Below are 23118 nucleotides of genomic sequence, written 5' to 3'. Positions count from 1 at the left end.
GAGAGTCAGAGAGATCATTGATGAAGACCAGAAAAAGCACGGGGCCCAGAACTCCAGCCTGAACAGGAAGAGGAGATGAGAGAAACCCATTCAGGGCCACACGTTGACGACGACTAGAGAGGAAGTCCGCCAGCCATGCGTGGAGATTTCCATGGATACCAAAGGAGGAGAGTTTGGTGAGCAGAGCGGGGTGCCAGACCGTGTCGAAGGCACGTGATATGTCGAGGGAGACAGCTCTAATTTCCTGTTTGGCATTGAGAACCTCCATCCATTGTTGAGACAGCAGAAGCAGCATGTCCAGAGTAGAGTGACCTGGTCTGAAACCAAATTGATGATCAGAGATCAAGCCATTGGAGAAGAGGAAAGATTTCATATCAGAAGCAATGATGGATTCCATGACTTTGCTGATAATTGGGAGAAGGCTGATTGGTCTGTAGTTGCTAGGATCTGTTTTTGCACCTTTTTTGTGCAAAGCGGTGATGTTGGCTGATTTCCAAGCAGATGGCAGTTGACCTTGAGCAAAAGAGAGGGTGAAGAGAACAGAGAGAGGGTGAGATAGAGCAGCAGAGCAGGATTTTAGGACCCGTGGGCTGATGCCGTCGGGTCCAGTTGCAGAATCAGAGTCGAGGGTTGACAGAAACTTTTCCACCTTGTCAGGAGGAAAGGACACGGAGTCCAGGAGCAGCAGGGTACGACTGGGTATGGTGGGTACAGAGAGGGATGGGTTTGGGACACAAGATTTAGAGGCAAACACAGAGTTGAGGCATTCAGCTTTTTCACGTGCGGAGTCAGCTGTGTAGCCGTTTGAGGTAAGGGAGGGGATGGAGGGGGAACAAACACCAGAAACGGATTTGACCAGACGCCACCAGGATTTGGAAGAGGGAGACAGATAAGAGAGTTCGGTCTTGAGAACGGAGAGATATTGTTTCCTGGCTCTCCTGAGGGTGGACACACACATGTTTCGGGCTTTGTGAAAGGAAATGAGATTTCCTTCCGTTGGATTTGCTTTCCAGGAGACGAAGGCAAGTTGTTTCTGGGCAACAGCCTCACCACAAGATTCCGTGTACCATGGACGGGAGGAAGGGTATGACAACTGAAGACGAGATGGGATAAATCTGTGCATGAGAGAGAGCAATTTACTTTGGAAGAATTCCCAGGATGAGTTGATGTCAGAGGTGGTAGAGATGGGAGACCAGTCCAGATGATTGATGGCTGCTTGAAGACCGTGCCAGTTGGCCTGAGTGAAATGCCAGACTCGTCGACGCTGAGCAGGCTCCCTGAGGATGGTCAGAGAGATGTCCACTTTAACAAGGACATGATCAGATGATCCGATCGGAGCAGAAGAAGAGCAGCAGACATTTTCAGGGAAGTTAGTCATAACCAAGTCCAGAAGAGAAGATGTTCCGTTGACTGAGATCCGGGTCGGGAAATTGACAGATTGTGTCAGTCCCAGTGAGTCGCAGAAGTCCTTTGCTGAGGAGCCATGGCTGGTGAGAGAGGTACCCACACCCAGCCAACTGGCATGATGACAGTTGAAATCACCACATATGAGGAAGAGAGAGTTGGGATGAGTAGTTAGAAGTTGGTCCATATCATCAGACAGCGAGATGTAGATGGAGTCATCACTGTTTGGTGGACGGTACAACACACATATGAACAAGAGGTGGGAGCGAAGGGGAAGCCGTAGCCAGAGGTATTCCTGGGTGGAGAGAGTGCAGTGCAGGGCGAGTGAGGAAGAGAGTTTTTGATAAAGATAGCAACCCCGCCTCCAGGACGAGGCTCAGGTCTATCATACCGGAGGAGGGAGTAGCCCGGGAGAGATACTATGGAATCAGAGACATCATAAAGGAGGAAAGTTTCTGTTAAGCAGATCACGTCTGGTTTGACAGAAGCAACCTGTATGGAGAGATCAGTTAAGTTTGAACGAAGGCCCCGGATGTTTGAGGTCCATACCGTTAATGAAGAGGAAGGGGGAGCATCAGATACAGAACAGGGGGGAGGAGGGGTAGGGTAAGATGTGGAAGAGGTGGAAGAGGTAGGGAGAGCTGTTGAAGGTGTGTCAGAGATTTCAGAATAGCTCGGAGAAAGGGAAGGATGGGGCGGACAAAAGGTTTGATGGTGATTGGGTGAGCCACAATGAGGTGTTATTTGAGGAGGGGGAAGAGCGAGGCAGAAGGTTGGGGGAGATGGAGGTGAGAGTTTGAAGGGGGAAGAAGCGGGGAGGACGCTTTGAGGAGGGGGAGTGAGAGGGGGGAAATTGAGAAGCAATGAGGGTGGGGAGATTTGAAGGGGAGGGGTGAGGGGGGAGTTTGGGAGGGAAGGGACAAGGGGAGGGATTTGAAAGGGATGGGGGAGATTTGGAGGGGAGGGGTGAGGCAGGAGTCTAGGAGGGGAGGGGCGAGGGGGCGTCTTGGCGGGGAGGGGTGAGGGGGTAGTTTAGGAGGGAGGGGGCAAGGGGGGAGATTTGAAAGGGATGGGTGATGGGGAAGATTTGGAGGGGAGGGGTGATGGGGAAGATTTGGAGGGGAGGAGTTATGGGGAAGATTTGGAGGGGAGGGGTGAGATTGGATTTTTGAAAGTGTACGATTTATGGGAAACGAACATTTATTGCAAAATGAGTTTCTTGTGACCTTCGAGTTAAAAATACGTTTAAGGACGCTGGATGGAGGATGGAGTGCAGGAGAGTTTAGGGAATGTAGAAAAAAGGCACTATAGGAGATGGATATTTTTTTTGGGATGAATTGATTTGGTGAGCAAGTCGAAAGCAGCCTTTTAAAGAAGAAGAAGAAAAAGGTGTTATAAAATATGACGGAATACATAACTTGAGGGGAAAGTGTAAACATTGAAGGTTAATGAGTGAAAACTATCTGGGGAAATGGGGGAGAAACACGTGGTCGAAGAACGAACGAACGAATAAGAATGCATAAACGAATGAGAACAGAGAAGGAAATGTTTTTTTTTTTTGTTTTTTTTTTTGAGTTGAGATTTACACAAGGAAGTAGGCTATGGGTGAAAAGACTGGGAATACAGAGAACGGAAGTTATTGGATCACAAACGACGGACCACTGAGAGAAAAACAAAGCCTCAAGGTTGTACAGTGCACACTGTACAAGGCCTTGCTCGCGACACGGCAAACAGACGATCAATTTATGAAAGATAAACACCGAGAAACAACCAAAGTTGCACACAATAACTTCACACACCGAAAGATAAATACAGTTTCGACAAAATACAATTGTGAACAGACTTAACTTCGAAAAACGTGGAGACCGTGTGGAGCTTCGAAAATCCCTGCCGCCGTCTCCAAGATCTCGCGAGATCTCCAATCCTTTATAGCCACAGTAAATCTAAAATATCCTTTATAGCCACATCACTTGGTCACTATCGTGTCCAAATATTAGCTTCCTAGCTCAAAAGGTTCCTGATGTATTGCCGAGATGAGAAATAAAATAAATAAGTGCTTAATGAATCGATAATAATTGAGTAATTAATTAATTGATTGATTAAACAAAAATACTGTTTTTGCCAAAATACTTGCTCACTATTGTGCCGAAATTTCAGCTTCCCAGCTCAAAGGATGGCTGAGATATCGCTGGACAAACAAACAAACAAACAAGAAAACAACCAGAGTGAAAACTGAGTACTCCCTTTCAGTGTGCGTCATCGCCGGGCCCCCTTCAGTGCTCAGCGATGATGTCATGCATCGCCTGGAGATGCAATAGTAAAGGAGTAAAAAAAAACACCTTTAGAGGCCATTTTTCCTCGCAAGCGGGGGTTGGCCTTTTTCGGGAACCGTGGTTGTTGTTGTTTTTTGGTCCCCTTTTTGAAGCAATGTTTTACGGCCGGATGCCCTTCCTGACGCCAACCCTTTTTGCCGCCTTTAGCGACAAACAGGGAATTACCAGTGAACTGGTACTCAATTAGCCGACCTCGGAAGGATGACAGGCTGAGTCAACCCCCCTGGCGTTAATTCACGATCGACCGGGATTCGAACCCAGGATCCTGGGATCCTAAGCCGGCACCCTAGCCGCTAGCCCAACACCAGGGATTAGTAAATACCAGGCAATAGTAAAGGAGTCATGTACAATATTGCCCAATCAAGGTGTGCAAAGTTGGTAGAGACCTATCCCAACAGACTCAGCTGTAATTCCTGTCAAAGGTGCTTCCGAGTATTAACTCGGGGGGGGGGGGGGGGGGGGGGGGAGTTGGACACTTATCCAACCAAGATATTCTAGTTTTGTATTTTTTCATTAATTTTCTGAAATTTGTAGAATTTGTTTTTCACTTGGAAGTTGTGGGTTACGATGTGTAAATAAAGGTGGAAAAGTCTGCTTTAATGCATTTTAATTCCAAGCTATAATGCAACAAAAGGTGGATATTTTGAAAGGGGGTGTAGACTTTCTATAGACACTGTATACATACTAGGGCATGCCCGTACTATATATATATATCTAAAATTATATCCCCCCCCTCTATTTACATGAAATGGTTTGGTTCATGAAATGTTTTGGTCCATTCGCAACGCCAAAGCGAACGGCGAACGCTTTACATGAAATGGTTTGGTTCATGAAATGTTTTGGTCCATTCGCAACGCCAAAGCGAACGGCGAACGGCTTGCGAGTACAGTGACAATCCCCCCCCCCCCCCTCTATTTACATGAAATGGTTTTAATTAGTTTTAAAACATAGTTTAACGCCAAAATATGGCATGCCCGTACCCGTACTATCCGTAATGGCGCACGCTCTCACAGGAGCTCCGGAAGGTCGCATATCGCAGGAAAGCGAAAGAATCGCAAATTAGTTTTAATTAGTTTTAAAACATCGTTTAACGCCAACATAGCGCCAACATAGTTTGCCGACGGGAAATAAATGAATACGCTCTCAAATGTGCCATCCGAGGCAGAGTCTGTTCGCCACGTTCGGCACACGTGATAGCTCGCTGCTCTCTGATTGGTTGAATCGTTTTTTGGACATAGCTCGGTAACTACTTCTGCGATTAATTTAAAACCTTGAAAAGGCACATCCTCGGGTCCCCAGCAATATACCTGGCAAGTTTCAAGTATATCGGACCCGTGGTTGTCGAGAAACAGCGGTCACAGACAAACATACAAACAAACATACACACAGAGATTACTGGAATTATAGATAGATATTTGTTACGTGTGTATATATACATATATATATATATATATATATATATATATATATATATATATATATATATATTGTTGCGGTTTTGAGTCTCAAGTAAGAGTAATAAAGGTTAAAGTCTGTCCCCCATAGTTAGTCACACAAGCAACATGTAGCCTCGCAATAGTATAGTTATGTCTTAGTATTTGTGAGCTTAGTTCCTCTCCTTTGTTAATTCTGCGTTGAGTAGGAGCTAGGAAAATAGGCCCTACTGCCACCGGTCATCCTATGTCTGTAGCCTCAACCCCTTTTGCGTTAACGTTGGTTCATATTGGGCGAGTTAACACGTGGCAGGCAGAGGAGGATCGGGGCGGAGTCGAGGCGGAGCGGCAGAAGCAATGACGGTAAGCACGAGCCGCCAATCAGAGCTCGAGGGTGGTGGCGTCAGAGGGCGTGGTGAGAAGAGTCTGGTGAGTTCCAGAAGGTTCGGGGGGCGTAGCTATAAAAACCCACTGCCCTCGACAGGATTTGCAGAGGAGGACTTGCATCGGAGGGCTCAGAGGACTTGACTTGCTGCGAGAGAGAGAGAGATAAAAGGACTCGCGTTGTACTGCCTGATGAACTTGACCATTGCACGAGAACGCGTGCGCTAACCAACACCAAGTGTATTGAGGAAGAGGAGTTGGTCGCTACATATACACGGGCGCAGCCAGGCGCGTTTATAATGAAATAGCGCATTTCAGCCGCGTGAGTGAACAACGCTGAGTAACCACCAGCCGTGCTAAAGTCCGCCCTCTACCGTTTCGCCCCAACATCTGCTTTGTTCGAGAGACGTGCTACGAGTCCCTGTCTTCGCCTGCCACCATCTTCGCGGGACGTGCCGGGGCCATGGAGAGCCGGACGGAGGCCGTCTCTGGACGACGACATCGACGTGTTGGGAACACTTGCCCATCTGAAATCCCCTGTGTGAGTGTGAGTGAGATGGGCCCGTTGTCCCAGGGATAAGTGAAGACTGTTTAAAGATTGCTCTGTGTGTCTTCGTCCTTGAACTGTATATACGTGTGGGAATAATTAAACCCATCTGTTCTTCCTTTCCTCTTGATTCGATTGTTTCTGTGATTCCTCCATTGACTAAGCGTGGCACGAATAAGATCGCTCCAATCGGGTTCCACTAGTTGAGACTGCATGGACCATGTGTACGCAATCCGCTCGGCGTACTCACATCACACGTGGTTCGTGCGAGGCTTGTTTCCTCGCTCCCAGGGCAGCGCGGGTACTTGGGTACGAGCGAGAAAGTAGTCCCGAAACCCTACTCACCGTGTGTCCGGGAGGGACGTAATAAGTCTCGGTTCCACCAGGCCCAGTCAAGACAAGGGGATTAACCCCCCCTTGATAAGGCGAAGAAGGCCGGCATAGAGAACCGCAACAATATATATATATATATATATATATATATATATATATACGTGAAAAAGTAAGTACACCCCATGTAAAGTTTGGACTTTTTCAACATATTTCAACATACAGCTATTTGATCTTCATTTCAACAATATTGATAGATAAAGGTGATATAATATAACAATATCATGAAACATTTACATTTTGTAGTCCATTGTATAATTTAAATAAACATAAATGCAAATTTCGCATGTGGAAAAAGTAAGTACACCCCAATATTTATCACTACGTCAAATACCTATAATTAGAATCAGGTGCACCAGCTCAGGTGCAAATGATTAGAACATCATTTGAGAGGATCTTGGAGGAACCTGTCTTATTTAAACCTCAGACATTTAGTTTGGTTTGCTCTTTGTTGTTGAAGTGTGCGGTGTCACCATGCCTAAATCAAAAGAGCTCTTTGAGGCCTTCAGAAAGAAGGTTATAGATGCCTACGAGTCTGGGAAGGGATTTAAAAGATCTCCAAACAATTTTAAATCAATCATTCGACTGTCCGGAAGATCATCTACAAGTGGAGAAGATTCCAAACAACTGCCAACTTGTTCAGGCCAGGCCGCCCCAGCAAGTTCAGCCCGAGAGCAGACCGCAAGATGCTGAAAGAAGTCTCTAAGAATCCCAGAATGTCATCACGGGACCTACAGGTCGCTCTTGCCACTGTTGATGTCAAAGTGCACGAGTCTACCATTAGAAAGAGGCTGCACAAATTTGAGCTACTTGGGAGGTGTGCCAGGAGGAAACCTTTGCTGTCCAGAAAGACAATCAGGGCAAGACTAAAGTTTGCCAATGAACACCAAGGCAAAGACAAGCACTTCTGGAACAATGTGCTCTGGACAAATGAGTCAAAGGTAGAGCTATTTGGCCACAGTACCAGAAGACATGTTTTGTGAAAACCAAAGACAGTATTTGACCACAAGAACCTGATACCAACTGCAAAGCATGGTGGTGGAAATATTATGGTTTGGGGCAGCTTTGCTGCATCAGGGCCTAGGCAGCTCACCATCATAGAATCCACTATGAATTCTTCATTGTACCAGAGGGTGCTTGAGCATAATGTGAGGCCATCTGTTGGAAAGTTGAAGCTGAACCGAAGGTGGACTTTGCAACATGACAATGACCCTAAACATACCAGTAAATCCACCAAGGAATGGTGGAAAAAAAAGAAATGGAGGGTTCTGGAATGGCCAAGTCAAAGCCCGGATCTAAATCCCATCGAGATGTTGTGGGGGGATTTGAAATGAGCTGTGCATGCAAGAAACCCCTCAAACTTCGCACAGCTGAAATTATTCTGCATGGAGGAGTGGGCAAAATTTCTCCTAGTCGATGTCAGAGACTGGTAGACAGTTATAAGAAACGCCTACTTGAGGTTGTTTCTGCCAAAGGGGGCAATACCACCTATTAGAGCCAAGGGTGTACTTACTTTTTCCACTTGCGAAATTTGCATTTATGTTTTTTTAAATTATACAATGGACTACAAAATGTAAATGTTTCATGATATTTGTTATATTATATCACCTTTATCTATCAATATTGTTGAAATGAAGATCAAATAGCTGTATGTTGAAATATGTTGAAAAAGTCAAAACTTTACATGGGGTGTACTTACTTTTTCACGTGACTATATATATAACAGGCATTTCACGTGACTATGTATATATATATATTCCACATGAATGCAAGTCTCATACGAGCCTAGACTAAGTATGGAAAAAATAATTGTTGGTGTGTGTGAGAGACATATCCATAACCCCTTCCCCCATTCTCCCGATTTCCACTCGCACTTCTCAGATTCATTGTGTTTTTGCCAGTATGGCTGCCATTTGTTTAATTATCCTATACCAAAGGCATGAATCGTTTCTGTCTGCCACACAAGCCGCCAAGAGGAATTGTGAAGAGATGGTTTCACAGAAGCGTTGCTGATCTCCCCCCCCCCCCCCCCCCCCAACCCCAATAGGGAACTAATGCGTTTGTAGAGGCCTCGAAAATAGTTTCCTTGTCTGAGTTGTTTTGATATTCCCATGGTCTAGGTTTTGTCAGATTTTTACATACGATTTGTTTGGTGATCTTGCAAAGTGGGAGGTTAAATTGGCGAATTTGTTATCGTGCTTAAATGCTTGAGTTGTCCTGGGTCCCAATTTTGTTTCCAGGTGAAATATGCATCAAATATTTAGCTTCTCCGAAGTACTGCCAGGAAGGTAGCGCTGCATTGTGAAGCACGCCTTCCTATGGATGAGATGCATTGACACATGTTAAAAATTATCCTTTAAGCTTTCCAATAGGAAGCCTTTGGACAAGTACCCTGCCTAATTACACATTTCTACATGTTAGCAATCCGAAGCTTCACGTACAGGAATGTCAGGCACTAAGTGATGACTTCATGATGAAATATTGGTTCAGGAGTTATCAAGCAGAGTGACCACTATATTCGTCGTGTGTGTGTGTGTGTGTGTGTGTGTGTGTGTGTGTGTGTGTGTGTGTGTGTGTCTGTCTGTCTGTCTGTCTGTCTGTCTGTCTGTCTGTCCTCAGCATAACTACCCGATGATATCATCCGATCTTGATGAAATTTGGGTGCGAGGTTGATATCATGATCTAGTTGTGTCCTGCCTAGAGTGGGCGTATTGCGCCCATTGTGTGTGGAGCCACGCCCGAAAAGATGTATTTTTAGGGGGTAATCGAGTTCAAGCTACATCTTCTCCGAGGGAGTTGGTGGAATCTGACAGGGGTTTCGATATTTGGTTAGGCCAATGTCATGTGTCTAGCCCCACCGAGCTCGATTTTTCATTTTCGCCCCAAGGTCAAGGTCACAAGGTCACGAAATTTAGAAAAGTCGATTTTTGATGGTTTTATTACATTGTTCGCTTCCTGATAGGGTGAAATGTCGTACATGATCTTATATTATCACATACATCATGAAATACAAGTTTTCCAACAAATTTCAGAATCTTCGACCTTTGACCTTTGAAGGTCACAAAGGTCAAATTTTCAAAGTTGTCGGAATCGAACCGAATTTTCGGTATTGTGTAGCTAACTAGTCTCGTAACAGATAATACATTCCTATTTATATATTTTCAATGTCGGTTTTGACCTTTGTCATTGAATACCGCTCGCTCGTGAACCATTGTCGTCTCCTGACTTGTCATTGTTCATTATCATTGTTGGACAATCAAAACGCTTCCTGTGTTTGTGTCCTTTACAGATTCCTGTGCTTCAGGAAATCGCAAACATGGCCTCTCGACCGCTATCTCTGTTTGCTAGTCCATGGACGGCTCCTCCTTGGATGAAAACAAACAATAATTTTACCGGCAATGCCACCATCAGGGGTCGTCCTGGAGGGGCCTACTACAAATCCTGGGCAAACTACTTTGTGAAGTATGTGTGAGAGCAGTTGAACTCTTCTTCATATCTCGAATTATGAAGAAGCAGAAGTGGTTAGAAGATAAAGAAAGTGGATTTGACTGTTGAGTTATGGTATTTTCTTTAAAGTTAGCTACATGCCAGTCTTCGATAACTAAATAAGATGATGTGGTGATTTTTTTTTGTTGCTGTTCAGGTTTCTGGATGAATATGAAAAGAGGAACGTGTCCTTCTGGGCAGTGACAGTGCAGAATGAACCAACCAATGCCCCATTCGTGTCCTTCCAGAGCACGGGTTTCACGCCTGAACTGGAAAGGGACTTTATCGTGACTGACCTCGGCCCGGCCTTGCAGGCTCGCCGAGGCGGGCGCGTTAAAATCATGGCGATCGATGATAACAGGTTGCTGCTACCCATGTGGCCCGAAGTGGTTTGTGCCAACAGACTCGCATTCACCATTTGTACATGTCATGTTGCCCATACACTGAGGCGATTGGTCCTTGTGAATCCTGAGGCGATTCGCCGCAATGCCTCCGGTTCACATCATGATTGAGTGTGTTGCAAGGGCCTTTCCTCTTGATAACCTCCCCGAATCTCGCCCCGGTAATCGGCGCAGAGTAACGCACGTTGCGCTTCTTGAGGGAATCAACCTGTGGTTTTCCAGAAGTCACCTTGTTTCTCAGGATATCCACATAGGATCTCTGCACAATCTATTCCCATCTCGAGCTAGGGTGAGCTGTATGGTTTAGTGGAAGTGACCGCTTGTCAAACGTTAAAAAAGCAAATTGGGTGTATTTTTCATTTCATTTTGAAACACTACAAAACACACTCTTGGACTGCCGCTTCCGGTCTTGCCGGCGAGGTTTTCGTTTATTCGCAGCTGTCCACACTCTCCATCGAAATCGAAGTAAAGTAATTGTTCCCATTTGTATTTTCGTTATAACTGTATTTATTTTATGGTGTGTCCCGAGGAAGATTTTCGGTGCAAATCTTTCGTACCTGTATAGAAAATCGTGTTAAATCGTGCCGTGTCTTTTGAGGCCTTGTACAGTGTACAACCTTGAGGCTTCGTTTTCCTCTCAGTGGTCCGTCTTTTGTGCTCCAATAACTTTCGTTCTCTGCTTTTCCCAGTCTTTTCACCCCATAGCCTACTTCCTTGTTTAAAATCAACTCAAAAAAAAACAAAAAATACATTTCCTTCTCTGTTCTTATTCTTTGTTCTCATTCGTTTATTCATTCTTATTCGTTCGTTCGTTCTTCGAACGATGTTCACTGTTATTACTGTAATAACAGTTATTACTGTTCACTGTTAACGTTCACTGTTATTAACCTTATAATGTTTACACTTTCCCCTCAAGTTCTGTATTCCGTCGTATATTATAACACCTTTTTCTTCTTCTTCTTTAAAAGGTTGCTTTCGACTTGCTCACCAAATCTATCCATCCCAAAAAAAAATTCCATCTCTTATAGTGCCCTTTTTCTACATTCCCTAAACTCTCCTGCACTCCATCCTCCCTCCAGCGTCCTTAAACTTATTTTTGACTCGAAGGTCACAAGAAACTCATTTTGCAATAAATGTTTGTTTCCCATTAATCGTACACTTTCTAAAATCCAATCTCACCCCTCCCCTCCAAATCTTCCCCATAACCCCTCCCATCCAAATCTTCCCCATCACCCCTCCCCTCCAAATCTTCTTCTCCCTTGCCACTCCCCTCCTAATCCTCCCCATCACCCATCCCTTTCAAATCTCCCCCCTTTCCCCTTCTCTCCTAAACTCCCCCCACACCCCTCCCCTCCAAGACTCCCCCTCGCCCCTCCCCTCCTTGACTCCCCCCTCACCCCTACCCTCCAAATCTCCCCCATATCCCATCCCTTTCAAATCCCTCCCCTTGTCCCTTCCCTCCTAAACTCCCCCCTCGCCCCTCCCCTTCAAATCTCCCAATCCTCATTTCTTCTCAATTTCCCCCCTCTCACTCCCCCTCCTCAAAGCATCCTCCCCACTTCTTCCCTCTTCCAACTCTCACCTCCATCTCCCCCAACCTTCTGCCTCACTCTTCCCCCTCCTCAAATAACACCTCATTGTGCCTCACCCAATCACCATCAAACCTTTTGTCCGCCCCATCCTTCCCTTTCTCCGAGCCATTCTGAAATCTCTGACACACCTTCAACAGCTCTCCCTACCTCTTCCACCTCTTCCACATCTTACCCTACCCATCCTCCCCCCTGTTCTGTATTCGATGCTCCCCCTTCCTCTTCATTAACGGTATGGACCTCAAACATCCGGGGCCTTCGTTCAAACTCAACTGATCTCTCCATACAGGTTACTTCTGTCAAACCAGACGTGATCTGCTTAACAAAAACTTTCCTCCTTCATGATGTCTCTGATTCCTAGTATCTCTCCCGGGTTACTCCCTCCTCCGGTATGATAGACCTGAGCCTCGTCCTGGAGATGGGGTTGCTATCTTTATCAAAAACTCTCTTACTCACTTGCCCGGCACTGCACTCTCTCCACCTCACCCCCAGGAATACCTCTGGCTACGGCTTCCCCTTCGCTCCCACCTCTTGTTCATATGTGTGTTGTACCGTCCACCAAACAGTGATGACTCCATCTACATCTCGCTGTCTGATAATATGGACCAACTTCTGTCTACTCATCCTAACTCTCTCTTCCTCATATGTGGTGATTTCAATTGTCACCATGCCAGTTGGCTGGGTGTGGATACCTCTCTCACCAGCCATGGCTCCTCAGCAAAGGACTTCTGCGACTCACTGGGACTGACACAATCTGTCAATTTCCCGACCCGGATCTCAGTCAAGGGAGCATCTTCTCTTCTGGACTTGGTTATGACTAACTTCCCTGAAAATGTCTGCTGCTCTTCTTCTGCTCCAATCGGCTCATCTGATCATGTGCTTGTTAAAGTGGACATCTCTCTGACCATTCTCAGGGAGCCTCCTCAGCGTCGATGAGTCTGTCATTTCACTCAGGCCAACTGGCACGGTCTTCAAGCAGCCATCAATCATCTGGACTGGTCTCCCATCTGTACCACCTCTGACATCAACTCATCCTGGGAATTCTTCCAAAGTAAATTGCTCTCTCTCATGCACAGATTTATCCCATCTCGTCTTCAGTTGTCATACCCTTCCTCCCGTCCATGGTACACGGAATCTTGTGGTGAGGCTGTTGCCCAGAAACAACTTGCCTTCGTCTCCTGGAAAGCAAATCCAACGGAAGGAAATCTCATTTCCTTTCACAAAGCCCGAAACAAGTGTGTGTCCACCCTCAGGAGAGCCAGGAAACAATATCTCTCCATTCTCAAGACCGAACTCTCTTATCTGTCTCCCTCTTCCAAATCCTGGTGGCGTCTGGTCAAATCTGTTTCTGGTGTTTGTTCCCCCTCCATCCCCTCCCTTACCTCAAACGGCTACACAGCTGACTCTGCACGTGAAAAAGCTGAATGCCTCAACTCTGTGTTTGCCTCTAAATCTTGTGTCCCAAACCCATCCCTCTCTGTACCCACCGTACCCAGTCGTACCCAGGTGCTCCTGGACTCCGTGTCCTTTCATCCTGACAAGGTGGAAAAGTTTCTGTCAACCCTCGACTCTGATTCTGCAACTGGACCTGACGGCATCAGCCCACGGGTCCTAAAATCCTGTTCTTCTGCTCTTTCACTCCCTCTCTCTGTTCTCTTCACCCTCTCTTTTGCTCAAGGTCAACTGCCATCTGCTTGGAAATCAGCCAACATCACTGCTTTGCACAAAAAGGTGCAAAAACAGATCCTAGCAACTGCAGACCAATCAGCCTTCTCCCAATTATCAGCAAAGTCATGGAATCCATCATTGCTTCGGATATGAAATCTTTCCTCTTCTCCAATGGCTTGATCTCTGATCATCAATTTGGTTTCAGACCAGGTCACTCTACTCTGGACATGCTGCTTCTGCTGTCTCAACAATGGATGGAGGTCCTCAATGCCAAACAGGAAATTAGAGCTGTCTCCCTTGACATATCACGTGCCTTCGATACGGTCTGGCACCCCGCTCTGCTCACCAAACTCTCCTCCTTTGGTATCCATGGAACTCTCCACGCATGGCTGGCGGACTTCCTCTCTCGTCGTAGTCAACGTGTGGCCCTGAATGGGTTTCTCTCATCTCCTCTTCCTCTTCAGGCTGGAGTTCCCCAAGGCAGTGTTCTGGGCCCTGTGCTTTTTCTGGTCTTCATCAATGATCTCTCTGACTCTCTTGAAAATCCTCTCTATCTCTTTGCTGATGACTCCACTCTCTGCCGCTCCATTCCTCATCCCTCAGATCGGCAGTCTGCAGCCTCCTCACTCTCTGCAGACCTGGACAAAATCACAGACTGGGCAATCAAGTGGAACATGTCTTTCAATCCTGACAAATCTCACACTCTTACGATGTCTCTCCGAAAAGACCGACTGGACAACCCTCCCATCTACTTTCTGAATAATCCTCTCCAAGAAGTTCTGTCACTCAAGCTTTTGGGTCTCACTATCTGCCATGATCTTTCCTGGGAAAACCACATTTCCAAGCTGGCCTCCAAAGCCAGTCGCCGACTGGGCATCCTCCGTCGTGCGAAGTCCTTCCTTGGCACACCTGAGCTCCTCACCACATACAAGGCTTTCCTTCGCAGCTCAATGGAATACTGCTCTCCACTCTGGGCTGGTGCTCCTGCCTCACACCTAGCTCGTCTTCACGCTGTTGAAACCAAAGCGTTCAGAATCATTGGAATCTCCCGCGATGACGCTATCTCCGAGGGCCTTTCACTTACTCACCGCAGGCAGGTTGGTGGTCTTTCCGTCTTCTACCGACTCCTCTCCGGCCTTGCCTCCCCAGCTCTCTCTGGGCTCTGTCCCCCAAATATTCCTGCAGGTCGCACAAGATCTGCCTGCAACCCTCTTATGGTTAAACTGCCAAAATCAAGACTCTCTGCTCACCTTCACTCCTTCATTCCTCTTTTCTCCCGCCTCTGGAACAAACTCCCTCACTCTCTTCAATCCCACTCCTCCCTCCAGGTCTTTAAAACGGCTGTTCACCACCATCTCTTATCTTCCCCAATCCAAAACCTTGATCTTTTCTACCCCCGCTAATTTCACCCCAAATCCACTTTTTTGAGGTGACTTTTGTCTTCTTTCCTGGAAGTCCTTGGTGTCCTTGCGTTTTTTACCTATCCTGCCTCCCCCCAGGCCCTCTGCCTCCCACACATCTCCCGATGTCCCTGCCCTCAAATGTTGTGTTTATGTGCTTCCTCCCCTTCTCTCCCCATCTTGTCGACCGCTCCCATTTTTATATACTTTGTTTACTTGTTTGTTTGATTTGTTTGTTTGATAAATGTTAGCTCTTTCACGAGCCTCGACTCTGTATACAAAAAAACAAACAAAAAAAAACTAAGAACATGGAATTGTATCAGTGTTTGAAAATCACATGGAAAGCCCCTGAGATGATTTGTGCCGGTGTATGTTCCTTTTTTACTGGCTAAGGTCACGTGACTGTGTGAAAGACACTCGATAAAGATGGCCTAGAATTCGCCCCAGCGTATGGCCAGCTTGAAAGAGGTCTGTAAGCCAAACCACCATGATTTCTGCCCTCCGCACCATATTCCGTGATCCATGTTTATTGGAGTCACAAAAAATAGTACACGTTATTTTGTTTGAAGGATTTAATGAATTTGATTGTCGTCCACTAGCTGTACAAAACAAAAAACTTGGCCTGTGTTTTATTATGCAATGGATTTTGCACTTTACCTCCGTCTGTGTCAAATCTTGTGCAGATCCTGAGCAACCGAAAAGCAGAACAGTATGTAGATGGCTTCGCTTTGCACTGGTACCTGGATGACTTTGTACCTGCAAGCCTCACGCTGAACACTACACACCACCTTTATCCCAACATCTTTCTGCTGGCTACGGAGGCATGTGTGAGTTCATTTCCGGGTGAGAGGCCTGTGCAGCTTGGAAACTGGGAGAGGGGAGAGCGGTATAGCCACAACATCATTCAGGTACAATATTGGAAAGCTTTGTATCCCTGTTGATATCTGTCTCTCTTAATATTTACTGTGGAATGATATTTCAGAAGGAGGTTAGGTGTAGTTAGGGATGCAGAATGTTCAAGATTCATCCGTCAGCAATCAAATGTGTTGATTACAGTCCCATGAAAGCGAATTACAATCTATAACATTATCTTTCCCTTTATGACAGATTAGCAACATTGGATAAACACAAAGGGCCAAATTGATCAAAGGCGTTCAAGATTAAGAGTTGGACGTTCGAGATTAAGAGTTGGACGTTCGAGATTAAGAGTTGGACGTTCGAGATTAAGGGTTGGACGTTCGAGATTAAGAGTTGGACGTTCGAGATTAAGGGTTGGACGTTCGAGATTAAGAGTTGGACGTTCGAGATTAAGAGTTGGACGTTCGAGATTAAGGGTTGGACGTTCGAGATTAAGGGTTGGACGTTCGAGATTAAGGGTTGGACGTTCGAGATTAAGAGTTGGACGTTCGAGATTAAGGGTTGGACGTTCGAGATTAAGGGTTGGACGTTCGAGATTAAGGGTTGGACGTTCGAGATTAAGAGTTGGACGTTCGAGATTAAGAGTTGGACGTTCGAGATTAAGAGTTGGACGTTCGAGATTAAGAGTTGGACGTTCGAGATTAAGAGTTGGACGTTCGAGATTAAGAGTTGGACGTTCGAGATTAAGAGTTGGACGTTCGAGATTAAGAGTAGGACGTTCGAGATTAAGGGTTGGACGTTCGAGATTAAGAGTTGGACGTTCGAGATTAATAGTTGGACGTTCGAGATTAAGAGTTGGACGTTCGAGATTAAGTGTTGGACGTTCGAGATTAAGGGTTGGACGTTCGAGATTAAGGGTTGGACGTTCGAGATTAAGGGTTGGACGTTCGAGATTAAGAGTTGGACGTTCGAGATTAAGGGTTGGACGTTCGAGATTAAGAGTTGGACATTCGATATTAAGAGTTGGACGTTCGAGATTAAGAGTTGGACGTTCGAGATTAAGAGTTGGACATTCGAGATTAAGAGTTGGACGTTCGAGATTAAGAGTTGGACGTTCGAGATTAAGAGTTGGACGTTCGAGATTAAGGGTTGGACGTTCGAGATTAACGGTTGGACGTTTGAGATCAAGGGTTGGACGTTCGAGATCAAGGGTTGGACGTTCGATATTAAGAGTTGGACTTTCGAGATTAAGGGTTGGACGTTCGAGATTAACGGTTGGACGTTCGAGATCAAGGGTTGGACGTTCGAGATTAAGGGTTGGACGTTCGAGATTAAGGGTTGGACGTTAGAGATTAAGGGTTGGACGTTCGAGATTAAGGGTTGGACGTTCGAGATTAAGGGTTGGACGTTCAATATTAAGAGTTGGACTTTCGAGATTAAGGGTTGGACGTTCGAGATTAAGGGTTGGACGTTCGAGATTAAGGGTTGGACGTTCGAGATTAAGAGTTGGACGTTCGAGATTAAGAGTTGGACGTTCGAGATTAAGAGTTGGACGTTCGAGATTAAGAGTTGGACGTTCAAGATTAAGAGTTGGACGTTCGAGATTAAGAGTTGGACGTTCGAGATTAAGAGTTGGCCGTTCGAGATTAAGAGTTGGACGTTCGAGATTAAGAGTTGGACGTTCGAGATTAAGAGTTGGACGTTCGAGATTAAGTGTTGGACGTTCGAGATTAAGGGTTGGACGTTCGAGATTAAGGGTTGGACGTTCGAGATTAAGAGTTGGACGTTCGAGATTAAGAGTTGGACGTTCGAGATTAAGAGTTGGACGTTCGAGATTAAGAGTTGGACGTTCAAGATTAAGAGTTGGACGTTCGAGATTAAGAGTTGGACGTTCGAGATTAAGAGTTGGACGTTCGAGATTAAGAGTTGGACGTTCGAGATTAAGAGTTGGACGTTCGAGATTAAGGGTTGGACGTTCGAGATTAAGGGTTGGACGTTCGAGATTAAGGGTTGGACGTTCGAGATTAAGAGTTGGACGTTCGAGCTTAAGGGTTGGACGTTCGAGATTAAGAGTTGGACGTTCGATATTAAGAGTTGGACGTTCGAGATTAAGAGTTGGACGTTCGAGATTAAGAGTTGGACGTTCGAGATTAAGAGTTGGACGTTCGAGATTAAGGGTTGGACGTTCGAGATTAACGGTTGGACGTTTGAGATCAAGGGTTGGACGTTCGAGATCAAGGGTTGGACGTTCGATATTAAGAGTTGGACTTTCGAGATTAAGGGTTGGACGTTCGAGATTAACGGTTGGACGTTCGAGATCAAGGGTTGGACGTTCGAGATCAAGGGTTGGACGTTCGAGATTAAGGGTTGGACGTTCGAGATTAAGGGTTGGACGTTCGAGATTAAGGGTTGGACGTTCGATATTAAGAGTTGGACTTTCGAGATTAAGGGTTGGACGTTCGAGATTAAGAGTTGGACGTTCGAGATTAAGGGTTGGACGTTCGAGATTAACGGTTGGACGTTCGAGATTAAGGGTTGGACGTTCGAGATTAAGGGTTGGACGTTGGAGATTAAGAGTTGGACGTTCGAGATTAAGAGTTGGACGTTCGAGATTAAGGGTTGGACGTTCGAGATTAACGGTTGGACGTTCGAGATTAAGGGTTGGACGTTCGAGATTAAGGGTTGGACGTTGGAGATTAAGGGTTGGACGTTCGAGATTAAGTGTTGGACGTTCGAGATTAAGGGTTGGACGTTGGAGATTAAGGGTTGGACGTTGAGATTAAGGGTTGGACGTTGGAGATTAAGGGTTGGACGTTCGAGATTAAGGGTTTGACGTTCGAGATTAAGGGTTTGACGTTCGAGATTAAGGGTTGGACGTTGGAGATTAAGTGTTGGACGTTCGAGATTAAGGGTTGGACGTTGGAGATTAAGGGTTGGTCGTTCGAGATTAAGGGTTGGACGTTGGAGATTAAGGGTTGGACGTTGGAGATTAAGTGTTGGACGTTGGAGATTAAGTGTTGGACGTTGGAGATTAAGTGTTGGACGTTGGAGATTAAGTGTTGGACGTTCGAGATTAAGGGTTGGACGTTGGAGATTAAGGGTTGGACGTTGGAGATTAAGGGTTGGACGTTGGAGATTAAGGGTTGGACGTTGGAGATTAAGGGTTGGACGTTGGAGATTAAGGGTTGGACGTTGGAGATCAAGGGTTGGACGTTGGAGATTCCGGGTTGGACATTGGAGATTAAGGGTTGGACGTTGGAGATTAAGGGTTGGACGTTGGAGATTAAGGGTTGGACGTTGGAGATTAAGGGTTGGACGTTCGAGATTAACGGTTGGACGTTTGAGATCAAGGGTTGGACGTTCGAGATCAAGGGTTGGACGTTCGATATTAAGAGTTGGACTTTCGAGATTAAGGGTTGGACGTTCGAGATTAACGGTTGGACGTTCGAGATCAAGGGTTGGACGTTCGAGATTAAGGGTTGGACGTTCGAGATTAAGGGTTGGACGTTAGAGATTAAGGGTTGGACGTTCGAGATTAAGGGTTGGACGTTCGAGATTAAGGGTTGGACGTTCAATATTAAGAGTTGGACTTTCGAGATTAAGGGTTGGACGTTCGAGATTAAGAGTTGGACGTTCGATATTAAGAGTTGGACGTTCGAGATTAAGAGTTGGACGTTCGAGATTAAGAGTTGGACGTTCGAGATTAAGGGTTGGACGTTCGAGATTAAGGGTTGGACGTTCGAGATTAAGGGTTGGACGTTCGAGATTAAGAGTTGGACGTTCGAGATTAAGAGTTGGACGTTCGAGATTAAGAGTTGGACGTTCGAGATTAAGAGTTGGACGTTCGAGATTAAGAGTTGGACGTTCGAGATTAAGAGTTGGACGTTCGAGATTAAGAGTTGGACGTTCGAGATTAAGTGTTGGACGTTCGAGATTAAGGGTTGGACGTTCGAGATTAAGGGTTGGACGTTCGAGATTAAGAGTTGGACGTTCGAGATTAAGAGTTGGACGTTCGAGATTAAGAGTTGGACGTTCGAGATTAAGAGTTGGACGTTCGAGATTAAGAGTTGGACGTTCGAGATTAAGAGTTGGACGTTCGAGATTAAGAGTTGGACGTTCGAGATTAAGAGTTGGACGTTCGAGATTAAGAGTTGGACGTTCGAGATTAAGAGTTGGACGTTCGAGATTAAGAGTTGGACGTTCGAGATTAAGTGTTGGACGTTCGAGATTAAGGGTTGGACGTTCGAGATTAAGAGTTGGACGTTCGAGATTAAGAGTTGGACGTTCGAGATTAAGAGTTGGACGTTCGAGATTAAGTGTTGGACGTTCGAGATTAAGGGTTGGACGTTCGAGATTAAGAGTTGGACGTTCGAGATTAAGAGTTGGACGTTCGAGATTAAGAGTTGGACGTTCGAGATTAAGAGTTGGACGTTCGAGATTAAGTGTTGGACGTTCGAGATTAAGGGTTGGACGTTCGAGATTAAGAGTTGGACGTTCGAGATTAAGAGTTGGACGTTCGAGATTAAGAGTTGGACGTTCGAGATTAAGTGTTGGACGTTCGAGATTAAGGGTTGGACGTTCGAGATTAACGGTTGGACGTTCGAGATCAAGGGTTGGACGTTGGAGATTCCGGGTTGGACATTGGAGATTAAGGGTTGGACGTTGGAGATTAAGGGTTGGACGTTGGAGATTAAGGGTTGGACGTTGGAGATTAAGGGTTGGACGTTGGAGATTAAGGGTTGGACGTTGGAGATTAAGGGTTGGACGTTGGAGATTAAGGGTTGGACGTTGGAGATTAAGGGTTGGACGTTGGAGATCAAGGGTTGGACGTTGGAGATTCCGGGTTGGACATTGGAGATTAAGGGTTGGACGTTGGAGATTAAGGGTTGGACGTTGGAGATTAAGGGTTGGACGTTGGAGATTAAGGGTTGGACGTTGGAGATTAAGGGTTGGACGTTGGAGATTAAGGGTTGGACGTTGGAGATTAAGGGTTGGACGTTGGAGATTAAGGGTTGGACGTTGGAGATTAAGGGTTGGACGTTGGAGATTAAGGGTTGGACGTTGGAGATTAAGTGTTGGACGTTGGAGATTAAGGGTTGGACGTTCGAGATTAAGGGTTGGACGTTCGAGATTAAGGGTTGGACGTTGGAGATTAAGGGTTGGACGTTCGAGATTAAGGGTTGGACGTTGGAGATTAAGGGTTGGACGTTGGAGATTAAGGGTTGGACGTTCGAGATTAAGGGTTGGACGTTCGAAATTAAGGGTTGGACGTTCGAGATTAAGGGTTGGACGTTTGAGATTAAGGGATGGACGTTCGAGATTAAGGGTTGGACGTTCGAGATTAAGGGTTGGACGTTCGAAATTAAGGGTTGGACGTTCGAGATTAAGGGTTGGACGTTCGAGATTAAGTGTTGGACGTTCGAGATTAAGGGTTGGACGTTCGAGATTAAGGGTTGGACGTTCGAGATTAAGGGTTGGACGTTGGAGATTACGGGTTGGACGTTCGAGATTAAGGGTTGGACGTTCGAGATTAAGGGTTGGACGTTCGAAATTAAGGGTTGGACGTTCGAGATTAAGGGTTGGACGTTCGAGATTAAGGGATGGACGTTCGAGATTAAGGGTTGGACGTTCGAGATTAAGGGTTGGACGTTCGAAATTAAGGGTTGGACGTTCGAGATTAAGGGTTGGACGTTCGAGATTAAGGGATGGACGTTCGAGATTAAGGGTTGGACGTTCGAGATTAAGGGTTGGACGTTGGAGATTACGGGTTGGACGTTCGAGATTAAGGGTTGGACGTTCGAGATTAAGGGTTGGACGTTCGAAATTAAGGGTTGGACGTTCGAGATTAAGGGTTGGACGTTCGAGATTAAGGGATGGACGTTCGAGATTAAGGGTTGGACGTTCGAGATTAAGGGTTGGACGTTCGAAATTAAGGGTTGGACGTTCGAGATTAAGGGTTGGACGTTCGAGATTAAGGGATGGACGTTCGAGATTAAGGGTTGGACGTTCGAGATTAAGGGTTGGACGTTCAAGATTAAGGGTTGGACATTCGGGGTTGAGATTCGGACGTTCGGGGTCGAGAGTCGGACGTTCGGGGTCGAGAGTCGGACGTTCGAGGTCGAGAGTCGGACGTTCGGGGTCGAGAGTCGGACGTTCGGGGTCGAGAGTCGGGACGTTCGGTGTCGAGAGTCGGGCCGTTCGGGGTCGAGAGTCGGATGTGTAGAATCGCTAATCGTGAGATGATCACCCTTTCAAAGTTAATCGCCTATCACTGAAAAGTGTTTCTCTAATGCGATCAAAACCTAATCACAAGCGTTTAAATAATGAATAAACTTTTACACTTCAACGAGGGCATGTTTAAGAGTGTGTTTAAGGCCTACAAGCAATAATTAGGCAAAAATGGTATTGTTAGAACTGCAGCTGTACTCATGTACTTCCTGGCAGTTTAATTTTCGAATAACTATAAGGATGTGGAAGGAGTTGCAAAACGTCACCAGATCTGCATACATAATAAATATATAGCCACTAATTAATTCACACTCTGGATACAACCCAGATTGTTGATTGAGATCTCGCGAGATCTTGATCGGGGCGGTCACGGATTTTCGAAGCTGTTCCACGATCTTCGCGCACGCTCGAAGCTAAGTCATTGTCACATTTGTATTCTTGTCTAAACTGTTTATCTTACGTGTGTGTACCTTTTAAGTGTCCCTCGGAAGTTTTATCGGGGTTAATCTTTCATACCTGTAAAAAATAGTCGAGTATCTCGTGCCGCGCGCGGCCACGCGGCCTAGTTGTTGAAGCTTCCGACCTGGAGGCTTGGTTTCTCTCCGGGCATCCAAAGTGGTTATTACTTGCAAAATCGAAGATTTTTCAAGTACGTATATTGGTCGGTTGTGTTTGTGACTCTGTTAGTTTGTCACCGGCCTACAGGTCACAATTTTCAACCGATCTTCACCAAACGTCACGAAGTGGTAGAGTTGGTCAAATGCCAGAAGCCTATTGTTTTTGGGGTCAATAGGTCAAAAGGTCAACATAGGCCAAAGGTCACCAACTTTGCTAAATTTCTAAAATCCTCCATTTTCATCCGATTGACTTGAAATTTGAAGACCACTTGCATATCTGGTCATTGAATTCAACCACCAAGAATTTTTGAAGTCAACATAGGCCAAATGGTCAACATAGGCCAAATTTCTAAAATCCTCAATTTTTATCCAATTGACTT

The 23118-nt window shown here is 45.8% G+C and overlaps 1 protein-coding gene across 2 annotated transcripts in view; it reads left to right on the top strand.

Annotated features, from left to right (window-relative positions):
- GBA1 (glucosylceramidase beta 1) overlaps positions 1-23118 on the top strand; it is a 95154-nt gene that overhangs the window by 45473 nt on the left and 26563 nt on the right. For both annotated transcript variants that reach the window (XM_068108610.2, XM_068108609.2), the window contains exons 5-7: positions 9781-9953; positions 10135-10366; positions 15719-15943. In XM_068108610.2, the coding sequence (XP_067964711.2) occupies positions 9781-9953; positions 10135-10366; positions 15719-15943 (630 nt within the window). The remainder of the gene's footprint in view (positions 1-9780; positions 9954-10134; positions 10367-15718; positions 15944-23118) is intronic.

Source organism: Myxine glutinosa, chromosome 2 (genome assembly GCF_964187855.1).
Source record: "Myxine glutinosa chromosome 2, kmMyxGlut1.1, whole genome shotgun sequence".
In the NCBI taxonomy this organism is placed as follows: Eukaryota; Metazoa; Chordata; class Myxini; order Myxiniformes; family Myxinidae; genus Myxine; species Myxine glutinosa.
The sequence above is the reverse complement of the archived record's forward strand: the minus strand, read 5'-3'. Positions and strand labels throughout refer to the sequence as shown.